Source organism: Rhinopithecus bieti, unplaced genomic scaffold (assembly GCF_001698545.2).
Source record: "Rhinopithecus bieti isolate Rb0 unplaced genomic scaffold, ASM169854v2 scaffold_2436, whole genome shotgun sequence".
Lineage (NCBI taxonomy): Eukaryota > Metazoa > Chordata > Mammalia > Primates > Cercopithecidae > Rhinopithecus > Rhinopithecus bieti.
In genome coordinates this window covers 49,308-64,745 of record NW_016803676.1, presented here as the reverse complement: position 1 = coordinate 64,745, position 15,438 = coordinate 49,308, and the positions used below count along the sequence as shown (strand labels likewise).

The following is a 15,438-nucleotide window of genomic DNA, read 5'->3' as shown; positions in this document are numbered from 1 at the left end:
GGATTGCATTGGGGAGTTATACATGATATAAATGATGAATTGATGGGTGCTGACGAGTTGATGGGTGCAGCACACCAACATGGCACAAATATACATATGTAACAAACCTGCACGTTATGCACATGTACCCTAGAACTTAAAGTATAATAAAAAAAAGAAAAAAAAAGAAAAAAAATATCCTTAGGTTTGCAGGTTTTTGATCTGTTTATTAGCCATGCAAAAATATATTGCTGTTTCTTAATCTGATCATAGCTGATTCTGCCTCTGGAGTTATTTTCCCCACACTTTGATGTGATATGTTTTATTTTCAAGTGCTTGTTTCACAAAGATAAGCAAACAAAATAAGATTTCCACTACTCTCTTCCACCAGCCATGTTTTTGTTTAGTTAGCCAACATCAATGGGAAGATATTAAAATGATTAATCCTTATAATTCGTTTGTGTCTTAAATGACTGGATATTATGGGAGCTGAACTCCAACTTCCATCTTGTAAATATGAATGCAGCAATATTACTAAGTTGCAATTCATTTTGAACTATTTAATCACTGTGATCTACAAATAAGTTGGCTTCTGAATCTTTGCCTAATTTCATAACTAAGTCCTCTTTCTCGTTAAAATCACCATGACTGTGCTGAAGCTATGTGTTTAGGGAATCCAACTGAATGAGTAATAGGTTTAAAAATACGCCAGCTATATTGACTTCTCCAAACTTTTCCAGTCTTCTTTAATTTTAGCTGTTGTAATGAGCGCAAATGAGGGGCTCTTGGTTAGCCATCTTTAAGTATATTTCAAAGCAGAGACTATGATAGAAGATGTACTGGATTTAGGATCAGAATACTTGGCTTGGGACCTGCTCCTGTTGTTTACTACCTGGGTGACTTTGGACCCAATTATCTAAACTTCTCTGACCTTTATTTTCCTCATTTGTAAAAAAGCTTGATAATACTTCTGCACATATATTTTATGTAACTAAGCTGAGGCATTGATGTGCAATAGATTGTAAAGTGCCATCCAAAGGCCAAAAGTAAGGTGTGAGGATCTCACGTGGTGTTTTGGGTTAGCCAGATTATAAGGAAATATCAAAACACATTGTAATGAATTCCTTTGAGATTTAAAAGCAGAAAATGTGAAACAGGCTGAATATTCAAAAATGGGTAATTAATTACCTATATTTTGTTACTTCATAGAATACTATATGTAGAGCCATTGAAATTATGCCATAAATCTGTGTTTATTGCCCTAGAAAGGTGTTCACATTAATTCATGAATCATCAAAACATGCTATTAAAATATTGCATTATCATATTTTATTAAAATTATAAATTTGTGTGTGTTTGTATACATACACATACACAAATATAAAGCATATAATATGTACAGTAGCTATGCATGTTGGGATTGAGAATAATTTTGCCATTTTCATTTTTTAATTTTTCTAAAAAATAGATAACTTACATAAAGCCACGCACAAGCACATACCCATAAAGACATATATTAAAAATTCCCATTGAATCCAGAGGTTTCTATAATCTCTGACAACTCCTGTCTCTCTGATCCCTTAATATCCAGTCCATGGCCAATGCTCGTTGGGGTCAGCGTTCTCCTGGGTGCCAGCCCTTTGTTTTCATTCCTGGAAACCAGTATCTCAAATTCAGAATTCATGTCTTCGCATTTGTGGATGCAACAAGCTTCTAACTAGTCACTCTGGTTTCAGTCTCTACCCTTCCAATCCGTCTTCATAATATCCTCAAAACACAAATCTTTTCTAAAGCACAGAGCTGATTCTGTTATCATTAGGTCTTCTCTGCCTTCCTGAACCCAGCCTCACATATATTTTATGGCTTCCCTTTGTCTAATAACATTCAGTTTACACTCTTCAACCTAATGTTAAAAGTCCTTCATAATATAGTTAAGATTTATTTCACACTCCCACACATGCCCTTTCTCCAGTCAAACATAGCTATTGTTCTCTGAAAAGAACATACCCCAGACTTTTCTGCCTCCACACTTTGGGCCATTGTATTCCATCAGTTTGTATTGTTACTGCCTATTGAAACACTATCCATGATGTATAGTCCAGCGGAATTCCCCATTTGTCTGAATTCTAGATGTGCTGCTTCCTACCTCTGAATCTCATACCTTCTTTGAAATTTATCCTTCCATTTATTCATGTCATTTTTGAGCATCTGCTTTACTTCAGGGGCTATTGTACCTCAAATATAGAGGTAAACAAGCCAGACACGCCCTTGCCCTTGAGTAAACAACAATCTCATACTTAACATTTCTCCTTGATTTAAATCTATTGAGTTAGAGATAAACTTTCCTTACCTACCACCGTCTCTTACAACATTATAATACAACAACTATATATATCTTACAGCAACTATAATCAATGTCTATTGATTATAGGCACATCAAGTGTTATCTTACAAATAGAAGATATTCAATAAAAATATAGTTAGAAGGACACAGAGACAGATAGAGTTAAATATGTGTATTTTTCCAGCAATGTAGTTATATACATGCATATATATTATATATATTATATGTATATTAGCTTTTAACCATGTTACTTTCCCCTGTTGAGTGTTTTCAAAAATTAGATTTGATTCCTAATTAGCATTATTACTTCATCTCTAAAATAAAAAGAACTAGTTCTTTCTCCCAGTTGTATCTAGGGGAATCCAAGATGAGACTGACATTTGTTAAGTAACATTGAAGCAAAAAGTACTTTCTTCTATCATAGAACAAGTGATGTTACAAAACCCAAACTTGGCTATTTGTCCTAGAGTTCAGAGTGTGGCTTTTTAATTAATGGATGTCGGCCCACATAATGTAGAGGTTTAAATCTATACCAAATTTGGACTCTACAATGTATTCATGTCCTATAAACACACTACATCTCCAAGTTATGTTGCTATTTAAAAAAAAAAAAAGTCAAGAAAGCCCTTAGTGCAATTGTCTCCTCTTCTTTTGTTCCCAAATAAATGATTCATTTAGCAATTTCCCTTGGAAAAGTGAACTTCTTACTATCTATTAAGTACCTCCCTCTCTTTATGTTATAGTTTTTCCTCATTTAAAAAGACGATATTAGTTATTTTCTTTTTTTTTAAGAAAAGAGGCTGGGTGATAAAGAATTATTTACACAAAAGTTCTTTTCTTTTGAGACACAGCTGTAAAAAATGTGTTACTATTTTAAAATTAATTATGTTGTTTCAAGTGACTATTTAGCCCAAACCTACTGAGTCCATTAAAACAAAACAAACAAAACACTTTTTTAATTTTAAGGTAAATCTGCATCTAAGGAATTGGGTATGTTCATATGGTTTGGTGTGTGAGAGATTTCATACTGCAAAATCCACCCAAATTGTTTTTCCATGTTCTATTATATTTCAAATACAGCTGAATAGTTTGTGCTTATCTGAGTCCTGTGGTAAACAGGATGTGTTGCTGATATTTTATTTTCCCAACTGAATTATAAGTTTCTTGATTGGGCATGGGAATCATTGTGTATTCCTTGTGTAAGTACGTATCTTGCAGGAAATGAAAACACTTGTTAATTTCATTTACTTAATTTTATATTATTTTGTAAAACAAATGCTTCTTTTACAGTAGGAATGGTTTGTTTTATCAATCTGCATTTGCACATATTGGTCTAATAGTTATAAGACACATGTGAAGTGTGCAATCTTATCTTAATTTATGGCCTGAATTTTTGATACATTCTTAATTCTCAAGAAGATTTATTTATATAAACTTTTCATATTTTATGGAATTTATATTCAAGATATTGAACAGAAATATTAGCAGATATCTTTTGGTAACTCTAGAGGAAGTTTATTTTCTATCTATAATGCTGAATTTTCTAAATACAAAAAGTGAAATACATTAGATATGTGAAAGAGGGGCTAAAAATGCAGATTTTCTTCTGTTGTCTGTTGTTTGAGATTAGAAATCATGAAGCACTTTTCTTTACTTTCTACAGGGTAGCTATTGCATTTCAGATCCATATCGGTGTGGAAATGTAGCTCAAGAAGAAGAATTGCCTGATGTCTTATTTAATACTATGCTTCTATGAGTTGTCCTCTCTACTTTTTCTTGAAGTATACACTGGCAAAACTACTGTCATTGCCCTTGCTTTTCATCTTTGCTACACATTTACTTCTCAACAGGCTTAAATAATGGTTTAAATGGTTGAAATGATTTATGCCTGTAGAGTGATGTCTTTATTTTCTCTATTCACATTCCTTTTTTTCTTTTTTCTTTTTTTTTTTTTTTTTCACTAATGGTCTGGTGAACACCTAGTGTAGGTGCATTTTATTAGCGAGTATATTCCCTCTAAATGCGGTTCCTAAGCTGAAAGAAATGGGCCATAATCATATAAAAGTAAAGTATCTCTTTGTAGAATTTACAAGAAATGGAATGTCCTTATTCCTGAGGCATAGAACATAAGAGACTTTTTTCCTCTCACTGTAAGACTGTTCTTTGTACTAATGTTGATTAAGTGTATCACATCAATAGCTATTGTGACATGTAGGAAAATGAATGATTCTACTGAAAATCTCTATTAAAAGGTGTAACTTGCTTGAAATTTCTAGTTATCTACAATTGTCTTCTTCCTACTGGGGCAGGACGATTGGTTCCTGGTCTCTACAGATTGCTTCACTCCTAGTTCATAAAACTGTAATTAATAACGGTGAGCTAAGATCATTCTGGATTTGATGTACTGCCTTATCATCACTGAATGGGAGTCTCTAAATCTGCTGTTTAACAACTTATCGGGACTTTGCACTGATTAACTCATCTGGTCAGAGTCTGAAGGCTGACATGGCATCTTGTAGGCGTTTCATTCCGTTGGGATCAACATCATCATTTTATATGAAATGAACTTACTACTTTATAGGCTTAGTTGGAAAGAAATTTTAACCATCAGCAGTAGGATGTGACACTGGAATTTAATTTGTTGGCCTATGAGAACAGAGAAGATCTCGTCTTTTGCTGAACTTTCTAAATATAAATTAAAGTTATCAGAGAATCAAAATGATTTTGACATTTGAACTTCAGTAGAAGACCAATACATTTAGAGTAAGTACTCTCCTTCCTGAAACATTCAGCACTTCATCAACAGCACATATCAGGTTCTTAAGAAAATATTATTCCCTGTGGAGAAGAGCATGGGTCACTGCTACTGGCTCTGACCAGAATAGACATTATGTTGGGGCCACACAGCATCTATTCTCCCTTTATTCTGATGCTCAAACCCTGAATTCCCTCTGAAGAAGCATCTACCTCTCATTGTGTGTAACATTATGGTGCTGTCAGTCAAGTTTTCTTGGCTTGTTAACCCAGGAGTTAGACTCATGGCCAAAGTTTTTGAGTTTTCTTCCTTGGGACTTGGAGTCTTAAGGAAGGGAATAGGAGGAACAAAAAATTATATGGCGCTAATTTATTCCAGAAGTGGTGATCTGAATGCATTATATCCTGCTCCTAGGCTCACCAGAGCTAGATTAGTTCCTGATTCTCCTGACCCTAGATTTCCCTTTTAGATTGTGAGCTACTCTTGCATTTTCCAGTAAATTACCCTTATCATTAATGTAGCCAGAATCAGTATCTGTTATTTTCCTCTCAAAAACTGATAAAGCTCCCTTTTAATATCGCTGAATTTTGAAAGTAATGTGCCACTATTTGATAGTTCTTTATTTTATTTTTCTGAGATGGAGTCTTACTCTGTCGCCCAGGCTGAAGTGCAGTGGTGCGATCCTGGCTCACTGCAACCTCCGCCTCCTGGGTTCCAGAGATTATCTTGCCTCAGCCTCCTGAGTAGCTGGAATTACAGGCATGTGCCACCACACCCCAGTAATTTTTTGTACTTTTAGTAGAGATGGAGTTTCACCATGTAGGCCAGGTTAGTCTCAAACTCCTGAACTCAAGTGATCCATCCTCGGCTTCCCAAAATGCTGGAATTACAGGCGTGAACCATTGCGCCCAGCTTGATAGTTCTTTAGAGAATAAAATGTAGTAGGATAGAGTTTACTACTACAGTATAAGCTATATGTTTAATAGGCATTCCCAGGGTTAGGAGTTTTTTGCACTCCCAAATGTCAACCAGGGTCTACGAAAGGCTCTAGGGCCTGTTTCCAGGCAAGCTCTCCGCACTCATGGAATCTCAGCCTTCTCTTTGGTCAAGATGCCCCAGTCACTCCTATTTTCTTTCACTTCTTGGAGCACGACACGTTCTTTCCTGGCCCAGTGCCTGTATACTTGCCATTCTTTCTACCAGAAATATTATTTAATTTCCATTTCTCTCCCCATAAACAGATGCCATCTCATCCTTCAGATCTAAGCAAAATCTCAATACTTCTCTTGTTAACATTTCTCAAAATAGAACAACTCATGTCATATATCCTATTGCCCAATTGACAGTTTCCATGAGGGTACCTCAGAGGCATTTAACAAGTAATCTGCTCCACCCAGATCCTTGACTCCTCCCTTTTCTAGCCAATTTCTCTCTCCCACTTCACCCTTCATCATTACCACTTCACAGTGTCAAAAGCCAGGGGTCAGCCTTTGACTCCTTTCTTTGTATCACCCCACATCAAGGCACAAGCCAGTCCTGTTGGTTCTAACTTCGCATAGACCTCAAATTCAATTATTTCTATTTCATCTTCAAAGTTGTATCCTATCCCAGTTACCATCTTTTGCATGGCCAACAGCAATATTCTCCTACTTTATTTCTGTTTCTTCTCTTTACCTCATGCAATATAAATGACTGCATATGTTACCCTGTGTAGAATCTCCAGTGGCTTCTAATTCCAAATAGGGGAAAAAGTATCCAAATTCCTGACTGGTCAACAAGGTCCTGCATTATTTCCAACTTAAGCACCTTCTTTTCCCTCTTTCCCCTTTTTCTTCATTCCCTTTTCCTTTTCCTTCCTCCCTTCCTTTCTATCCAGCTATTCTGAGCTGTACTGTCTGCACAGGCTGTTCTCCCCAATGGAATGCTTTTCCCAGATTTTTGCAGCACTGGCTCATTCTTGTTATTTAAGTCTCAGCTCAAATAACTTTCCCACAGAGAGAACTTCCTTGACCACTGATTCTAAAGAATAGTCCTCATGCCAATCTCTATCACAACATCTTGTTTCAAAGCTTCGAAACAATTACCCTTGTGAAATTATCTACTTCATGGCCTTGTTTTTTATATGACTTACAAGGGCGTATTTTCACATCTATTTTTTTCTGTTGGCTATGCTTAAAAACAAAACAACATTCCATTTGGCTGTTACCTTTTCTTCACCGCTATTTTTGTTATTAGGTAACGCACTTTCATGAGTTAATGACAACTACAGAAATAAGAGCTAATAATTCCATTACCTGTGTTTACATGTAAAAAGAGTCTCAAGATATGCTATTTGTGGAAATTAACAATTTAAAGTAAGCATTAGTGTGGCTTAATATTTAAGCTAGATACAAAAAATATCCCTTTTAGAAATGAGAATTATCTGAGTGAGAGAATTAGCATGGATTAATATTGAGTCATTATAATAAAGCACTTAAGTACATAAGTTCCTTGAGGGCAGGAACTGTGACATTTTCATTTTTTGGCATCTTTGTTTCTTTGTCTCACGTGTTTTCTCTGAGTTAAAGAGGAGCCACATCAAATGGTTGCTGAATTGAATAAAACGCATATTTCAGAATTATATTAATGTTCATGATCCAAAATTATTTTCTGAGGAAATGAAGTAAGTTGTTTTCACTTAGAGTTAAAGAGAAGTCCAGTGAATTTACGAATGTCAGTAAATGTGGGAAAGATTCTCAGTTTCTTCATCTCATTTGAAAACAAACATGAAAGTTCAGGAATGAGATGATATTTTTGTATTATGCATTTGAGATTTTGCATTATACTGAAAATGGAATTTTTGGAACCTGGATTTTTTGGACCTCTAGGCTCTTTTCTAGTATTTTGGATTATTAGTCTCTAATATTGGTTAATTCTGATAACCAGTGTATTCAAGGTGCCAAAACACTGGCGACGTAACTTCTATGCCAACACTAAATAAGTTTAGAGGCATTTCCTCCAAATTGCACCTAAATAATGGGGTTTATTTATTTATTTATTTATTTATTTATTGAGATGGAGTCTTGCTCTGTTACCCAGGCTGGAGTGCAGTGGCACGGTCTCAGCTCACTGCAATCGCTGCCTCCCGGGTTCAAGCGATTCTCCTGCCTCAGCCTCCCGAGTAGCTGGGATTACAGGCACCCGCCACCACGCCTGGTTAGCCTGGCTCATTTCTGTATTTTTAGTAAAGACGGGGTTTCGTCATGTTGACCAGGCTGGTCTCAAACTCCTGACTTCGTGTCTGCCTGCCTCAGCCTCCCAAAGTGCTGGGATTATAGGCATGAGCCACCTCTCCTGGCCAATAATGGTTTTTATATCACCAAAGATTGCGGTCATCATGTGACTGCTTACAGAAAAGAAGCTATACTTAATTCAAAATAACTATACAATTCTCATCTTTCATACTCTTTCCTTCCTGACATGTATGGAAGGGGAGAAGAAAGCTTGTTTATTGCCCATTCCCCCCCCCCCCCCATGTTTTTTATCATTTTTTTCTCTCTCATGAATTTTTCCATTTGGGTACAACACAAATTAATAGTCATTGGATAGCGCCAACATCTGGGTAGAAGATTTTGCAAAACTACTGCTTTGGTGCACTGAAGGTGCACTTGGAACTTGGAATGATTTGTTTTTCCCCTATTGGTGACAACAGTGAATAAAATGCCCCACTAAAACAATTACAGGTAGCTAGTTTTCTGAAGGACAAAAAATGTATTTCAATATTCTTAGCTTCACATTTTTTAGGTCACATGATTGGTGTCTTGACTTTGCTCATATGTATAAATATGTATGTATATGCATGTATGTGTACAAATATACACATTGACTTTGTTTGACTTTGCTCATACAAATAAATATACATAAATATGTATATGTATGTGTGTATATATTTATATATATAGAGAGAGAGACAAATAGAGAGATAGAGAGAAAATCTCTGCCAATGCAGCAATGTTTATGGAAAACCAGTTTTCAGAAAATTATATTAGGTTTTGTTTAGAGATACACCCTCCTAGAACAGAAGCTGCAAACTGGCAGTCTATGGCCTGAAATAGACCCCAGAGCCTGGTTTCATTTGTCCTCCTTGGTATTTTATTGTTGTTGTTGTTGTTGTGTTGTTATTGTTATTGTTGTTGTTATTACTCAACCTTTAACAATCTGGAGATTTCACAAAGAAATCCAGATTTCCAGTTTTTCCTGAAAAATCAGGAGACAATATAAGAAATTGTGTGCAGTTCAAATGCTGGCAATGCTGTGATTTTAAACTGCAAATGGCAACAATTTAAGGGCTTCCATCCCTTCATCTTGATGTTTCTCTTCCGTATCAAATGGTGTAAGCTACAAGCACTGAAATGCTTACCCAGAATGCTCCTTGGTTTAATGGGGTATTACATGATATCCTATTCCACCTGTAATTTTTCCCCCCAATTTCTATGTTATAACAATTTTTCCTCCATAAAGTTTTCACATTTGGGCCTATTTTTCTCCTTCTCTTTGATATGACTTTCATTCAGGTCATATTTTTCTCACTTCAAGGCTGCTAAATGTAGCTGTCTGTATTAGCCATCACCACCCCCTTCCCTTAACCTTTCCTCTGCTGACTCCACCCCATTTTGCACACCAGTTACATATTTACAGGCTCATATCACACAAGCCTTGCCTCAGTTTCTTAGTTCTTGTCCTCAGGCCTCCAGTGACAACAAAGAATCAATGTCCACTACTTAACCAAAAGTCAGCACTCAGTCTGTTTTCTCACTTCATTTTGCATTATTCCATATGTGAATAATTAGCCAATATGCACATTTCCCTAGCACTGAAATAGGCATCTTCCAGCCTCTGATGCCTTTGCTCCCAGCATCACCTCCTTCTCTCCACTGTGCAAAGAGACTGTGACTGCCTTCAAGACTGGACTTCCTAGACCACCTTGGCCCACAGTTTGCATAATGCAGCTCATCCTGCCTGGTGCATATATTTTATTTTGTTTTGAATCAGAGTCTTGCTCTGTTGCCCAGGCTGTAGTACAGTGGTGTGATCATAGCTCACTGCAGCCTCAACCTCCCAGGCTCAAGCAATCTCTGGCCTAAGTCTCTCTAGTAGCTGGGACTATAGGGGTATGCCATTACACTCAGCTAATTTTATTTTATTTTATTTATTTTTTTGTAGAGATGGTATCTTACCATGTTGCCCAGGCTGGTCTCAAACTCCTGGGCTCAAGGGATCTTCTCATCTTCTCTCAAAGTGCTGGGATTATAGGCATGAGTCACTAAGCTGAGCAATGCTGCATATTTGTAAATCATGCCTTGTTTCTCTGATTATCTTAAAACAGGGTTTCTCCAAACATGGTTTAAAAATGAGTGCTTTTTTGGGTCTGTCAATGGTGTTTCTCAAACAAAATTTAGTCTAATTTTTTTGTAATAGCTCTGGTTGTGGCTTTCCTAGATCTCTTTGACACCACCACTGATGTGAACAGACCCATGACCCATTTGGGGAAAGTCAAGGGCAATTAGGAGCCTCTTTGCTTTCCTGGCAAAAGCAAGACGATTGAATGAGATGAATGAATAATAAGGTCCTTGAGTGCAGGAGCATATTTCTTTTTTGTATTGTTCTCTGTCACACTTATACCTTGTCTCTAGTCTCTCCAGTTAATAACATTGAATTGAATTGGATAAATGATATGCATGTTTGAAGTTGAGAAGTTAGAAATAATAGCAGTACTCATAATGGTGATGATGGTAGTAACTCCTGTTGCTTGCATGTTCACTGTGAAATCAAGCACTTCACTCAGCGCTTTGTGTCAGTGACTCCAGTGAAGAGCTTGCTCCAACCCGAATAAGGCATTGCTGTGATTACCCACATCTTAACAGTGAGCAGTATTCAGCTGGAGTTCCAGAGGGAGGCAGCAGAGTCACTGTCATGTGAGATGTGACCACTTTGTCATTAATGAAAAAAACACTTTTTTGAACAACTGAAAGTATCTGTATTGCTTTTTAAGGGGGAGTGAGGGAGGGTGGAGGTAGACACATTTAAAATTCTGATTGATAACTGTTGTGGAAGTCACTGTAATAAAGTGGTTTAATGAAATGAATAGAATTTGGACCTCAAAGACTGAGGTTGGAGATTCAATTTGCCACTTAATAGCCCTGCAAATTTGAGCAAGATCTAAAGTCTTTCCAAGCCTACGTCCCTTAATTTGTAAAATGGGGACAGTACTACTGCATACCACCTTGTTGTAGGGATTAAAAGGAGGAATTTATATAAAATACTATAAAAAGTGTTGTTGCTATTACCAATGGTTCAGAAAATATAGTTATATTATTCTGAGTAATATATTACTCAGTAATATTTTACTCAGTAATATATTACTGAGTAATGTTTTTAAAGAGGGGAAAAAAACAGAGAAATAATGAAATCATAGTCCCATAATCTCATAAAGCAAGCATTCTAGTCCCCAGCTAGGAAATTGAGGCTCAGGGAGGTAACGTAACACGGCACAATCACCCAGCTAGTAGGTGGCTGAGCTGAGATTTAAAAACCATGCCTGCCTGATTCCAAATGCCATGCTCTTTTTACTGCACCACTTTGCCTTTTAAAAAAATAAGCCAATCCATATGCTTTTCCTTAACATTGAAAAAAAAAGACATTTATGTTTGAAAACCAACTCATCCTGATAATTCCCAATTAAGATGTTGTCATCTAGCATCTGGCTCAATTTCCTTTTATGAAATATAGTAAACATAATTTGAGTGTAGCTTAAATGAAGTGTCCAAATGAGATAAAACAGGTCACCTGGGAAATTAGATTTTATAGATTACAAGAATTTAAGGCCTAAGTTGTACTTAATGGACACAATTCTTTTTTTAAAGAAAATTCTTCAGGAAACAATTGATTGGTCTATCAATTTCGTTATTATTTCTGTATGAGACTTCCGTAGCACGAAGTAATTAAAGTAAAAATAAATAATATGAACTTCATCGCAATTGTAGTGAAGAACATCTCTATCTTCATGAATTTGAGATTCATAAGAAAAACACAGGGGATCTTTGATGCATGCTCTATTTTTTTCCCTTCCACATTGTTTTTAAAGGATTCTATTTAAAAGACCTTTTCAAAAAAAGAAGTTAGAGAATTTTCAAGCTTTTAACAGAAATGATTCTGGCAACACTTTATGTCTGTATCAACTTTAGTCCTGAAGTAGAGTCTCTTAAAGAGATGATGTCCTACTATTAAAATTGCTTGGTGGGGAATTGGACAGAGAGAATTACCTTTTATTCTTTTTTAAAGAAGTGTATTTTATTATTTTTAATTTTATTTATTATTATTATTTTTGAGACAGAGTCTTGCTCAGGCACCCAGGCTGGAGTGCAGTGGTGTGATCTCGGCTCACTGCAACCTCCGCCTCCCAAGTTCAGGCGATTCTCCTGCCTCAGTCTCCTGAGCAGCTGGGACTACAGGCGTGTGCCACCACACCCGACTGATTTTTGTATTTTTAGTACAGACAGGATTTCATCATTTTGGCCAGGCTGGTCTCAGTCTCCTGACTTCAACTGATCCACTTGCCTTGGCCTCCCAAAGTGCTGGGATTACAGGTGTGAGCCACCGCACCCGGCCATAAGTGTATTTTTAAACTAGGGTTGGGGGTAGGGTGAGATTAAGGACAAGAGTGGATGTGAGGGTATGATGAAGTTGGAGGTGTTGATTTCAACACTGTAGGAAAACATTTTTGAGCACAGATCATGTTCTGACAAGTAATTTAAACATTTTTTTTTCTTTGGAACATGATGAGGTGGTGGTTAAATTCACATGCTGTAGAATCACACAAAGTGGCATTGAATCTCAGCTCTGGCACTTCCCAATTTTGTACTTTTCGGCAAGTTACTAGAACTCTTTAAGGCTCTATTTTCTTATTGGCAAATCAAGGATAATAACTGCTTCGTAGGGTTGTCATGATGATTCAGCAAAATCATCAATAAATGTCAATAAACATTGTCAATATTGACATTATTATTATTATTTTGGTCTGTCTAATTAACTTGACATATTTATTAGAGTTTCCTATGACCTTATAAAGCAAATTTTAAGAATGTCAACTACTTAAGTAAGAGCTGTCCTTTTACAATTTAATAGATTCATTAAATGCTGAAAAAGACAGAGCATACCTATTTAGATAAAATATCAAATGTTTCTTTTATGAGACATTAAAAGTGATCATAAAATCAAAAAATTATAAAACCCTGCCTTCTAGTAAATAATCACAGGTTTAGATGTATTTTCAAAAGTGCACGAATCTGTACTCATTAGGAGAACGTATTGATTTGTGTGTGTATTTCAAGCAACCATTTTACGCATGTGGTGCCCATGGCCGACTGCATTCTCTCCTGGGAAGGTGGCTTCTCTAATTGCAGTGAATGGTGATTCTATTTGTAGACATATTTTTCTATAGCAAGCATTCCTTTCTGTGATTATTATTTAAAAATACCTGCCCTTAAATTATTTAGTCTTCTTGGCTATGAAGGAGAAAAATCTACAGCACTGCAAAGACCTCACAGATAATATACATCTGAGTAGAAAATGCATATTAAGTCTTATCAACAAAGTAATCTGTTTCCTGCAATACAGGGACCACGAGAAGCATTTTAATAATAAAGATCGTCAAACAACCACTGAAGCCACATGAGAATCCAAAAAAGAAAAAAAAAAAGTGAAAATCAGAAGTAATACTATTTGAACAATCAGGACATCTTTTTCCTCCTTCTCCCACACTATTCCTTGCTTATAAACAAAAGCAAAATTTTCACACCAATAGAAAATCAAGAGCAAGAAGACTTACCTTCTTTCAACCAAGAAATGTTATTTTTATCATTTTCTAAGTGCTCAGCTGTTCTTACTTTTATCTTTTCCAGCTCAGTTTCTGACATCTAAGTGGAAACAGAATTTGTGATATAAAAAATTCATTAAGAACCCAAATTTATAACATTGAGTTTTATATTTAGAAACTACTGCCATATTATGGGAAAATTTTATCTCTATAGTTTTTCAGTTCACTGTCCAATGTTAAGTCTTAACATTTTATTCGTGTTATTTTAAAACACTGACATTGAAAACTAAACTTTATATGATACTTCCTTGCCCAGCAACAAAGATTGGTATAAGACCTTACAATTTCTGAATGTGAAAGAATAACAAATTAACAACTAGCCATGGATTTGTAACAAACAAACAAACATTCAGTGGCTGTTTTAGTATTTTTTATAGCCTATAGAAAAGCATGCTGCAAAGTGGTATGCAAAGAGGCAAATAGCAATAAAACACAAAAGCATCTTTTCAGGAATTTATTGGGTGGGAATAAGAACCTTATGACCTAAGCCAGGCCAAGTTGAGCTCCCTGAAGGTGTTGACGAGACCTATTATGCACCTTCAGTGCAGTGCACTTGACTTTCATGGCTTGCTCGCAATGAGCTCTGCTTGAATCAACACTGCAAAGTACTTACCTGTGTGTTCCAAACAGAGGCCCAAGGTGTGGGACTGGGGAGCAGCGAGCTGCAGCCTCCCTTGTCTCTGGATGTCCAGCATTCCTCTATCCTGACAGAAATGAGCGAAGAAGCAAATACGCTCCCTCCCGGGGTGGTGCTAGATTTGTATTGCTGCCAGAAGCATCCAACTTGCGGCTGAGCGTTTTTTTTTTTTTTTTTTTTTTTTTTTTTTAAGGTAATATAAAGCCTGTGGTTGAAAACAATAAAAACCTTCTCCAGGCTAGTACTTATTTTAAATGACACTCTGGCAAAACAGGGAAAAAATAATAAACTCTTTTCAAGTGGACCAAGTTTCTTCCATCCTGCATTCCTTACTTCAGTGTTAATATCAAAAGATGTAGAAAAAAATGTATTGAAAATATACACAAGCTATTTTGGTTAAAAGAAAAGAAAGGGAAACCTTTAAAGCTACATTCTGGAAATTCATCCTGTAGTTGATAGTTTGAAAAGCGAGTGTTTTTTCCACCTAATATTTTATAAACAACAAGAAAACTTTTCAGGCTTTTTTGATCATCTGTAGATATTCCAAAGGAAGTTTGGAATAACATTCCAAAGATGATATGTCATTAAATTCTTAAGTAAGGATAATACTAATTTTGCCAGACATGGTGGCTCACATCTGTAGTCCCAGCACTTTGAGGAGGCTGAGGCAGGAAATGGATTGCTTGAGGCAAGGAGTTCCAGACCAACCTGGGCAACACGGTGAGACTCCATTTCTACAAAATTTTTTTAAAAAAATTTTTTAAAAATTAGCTGGGTGCTGCTATATGTCTATAGTCCTAGCTATGTGA

General features: G+C 36.2%; 1 protein-coding gene across 2 annotated transcripts in view; it reads right to left on the bottom strand.

Annotated features, from left to right (window-relative positions):
* MDFIC2 (MyoD family inhibitor domain containing 2) overlaps positions 1 to 14,677 on the bottom strand; it is a 120,931-nt gene extending 106,254 nt beyond the window's left edge. For both annotated transcript variants that reach the window (XM_017849573.1, XM_017849582.1), the window contains exons 1-2: positions 14,606 to 14,677; positions 13,945 to 14,032 (exon numbers count right to left, since the gene is read on the bottom strand). In XM_017849573.1, the coding sequence (XP_017705062.1) occupies positions 13,945 to 14,032 (88 nt within the window). In that variant the 5' untranslated portion in view covers positions 14,606 to 14,677. The remainder of the gene's footprint in view (positions 1 to 13,944; positions 14,033 to 14,605) is intronic.
* Between the last annotated feature and the right edge of the window lie 761 nt (positions 14,678 to 15,438).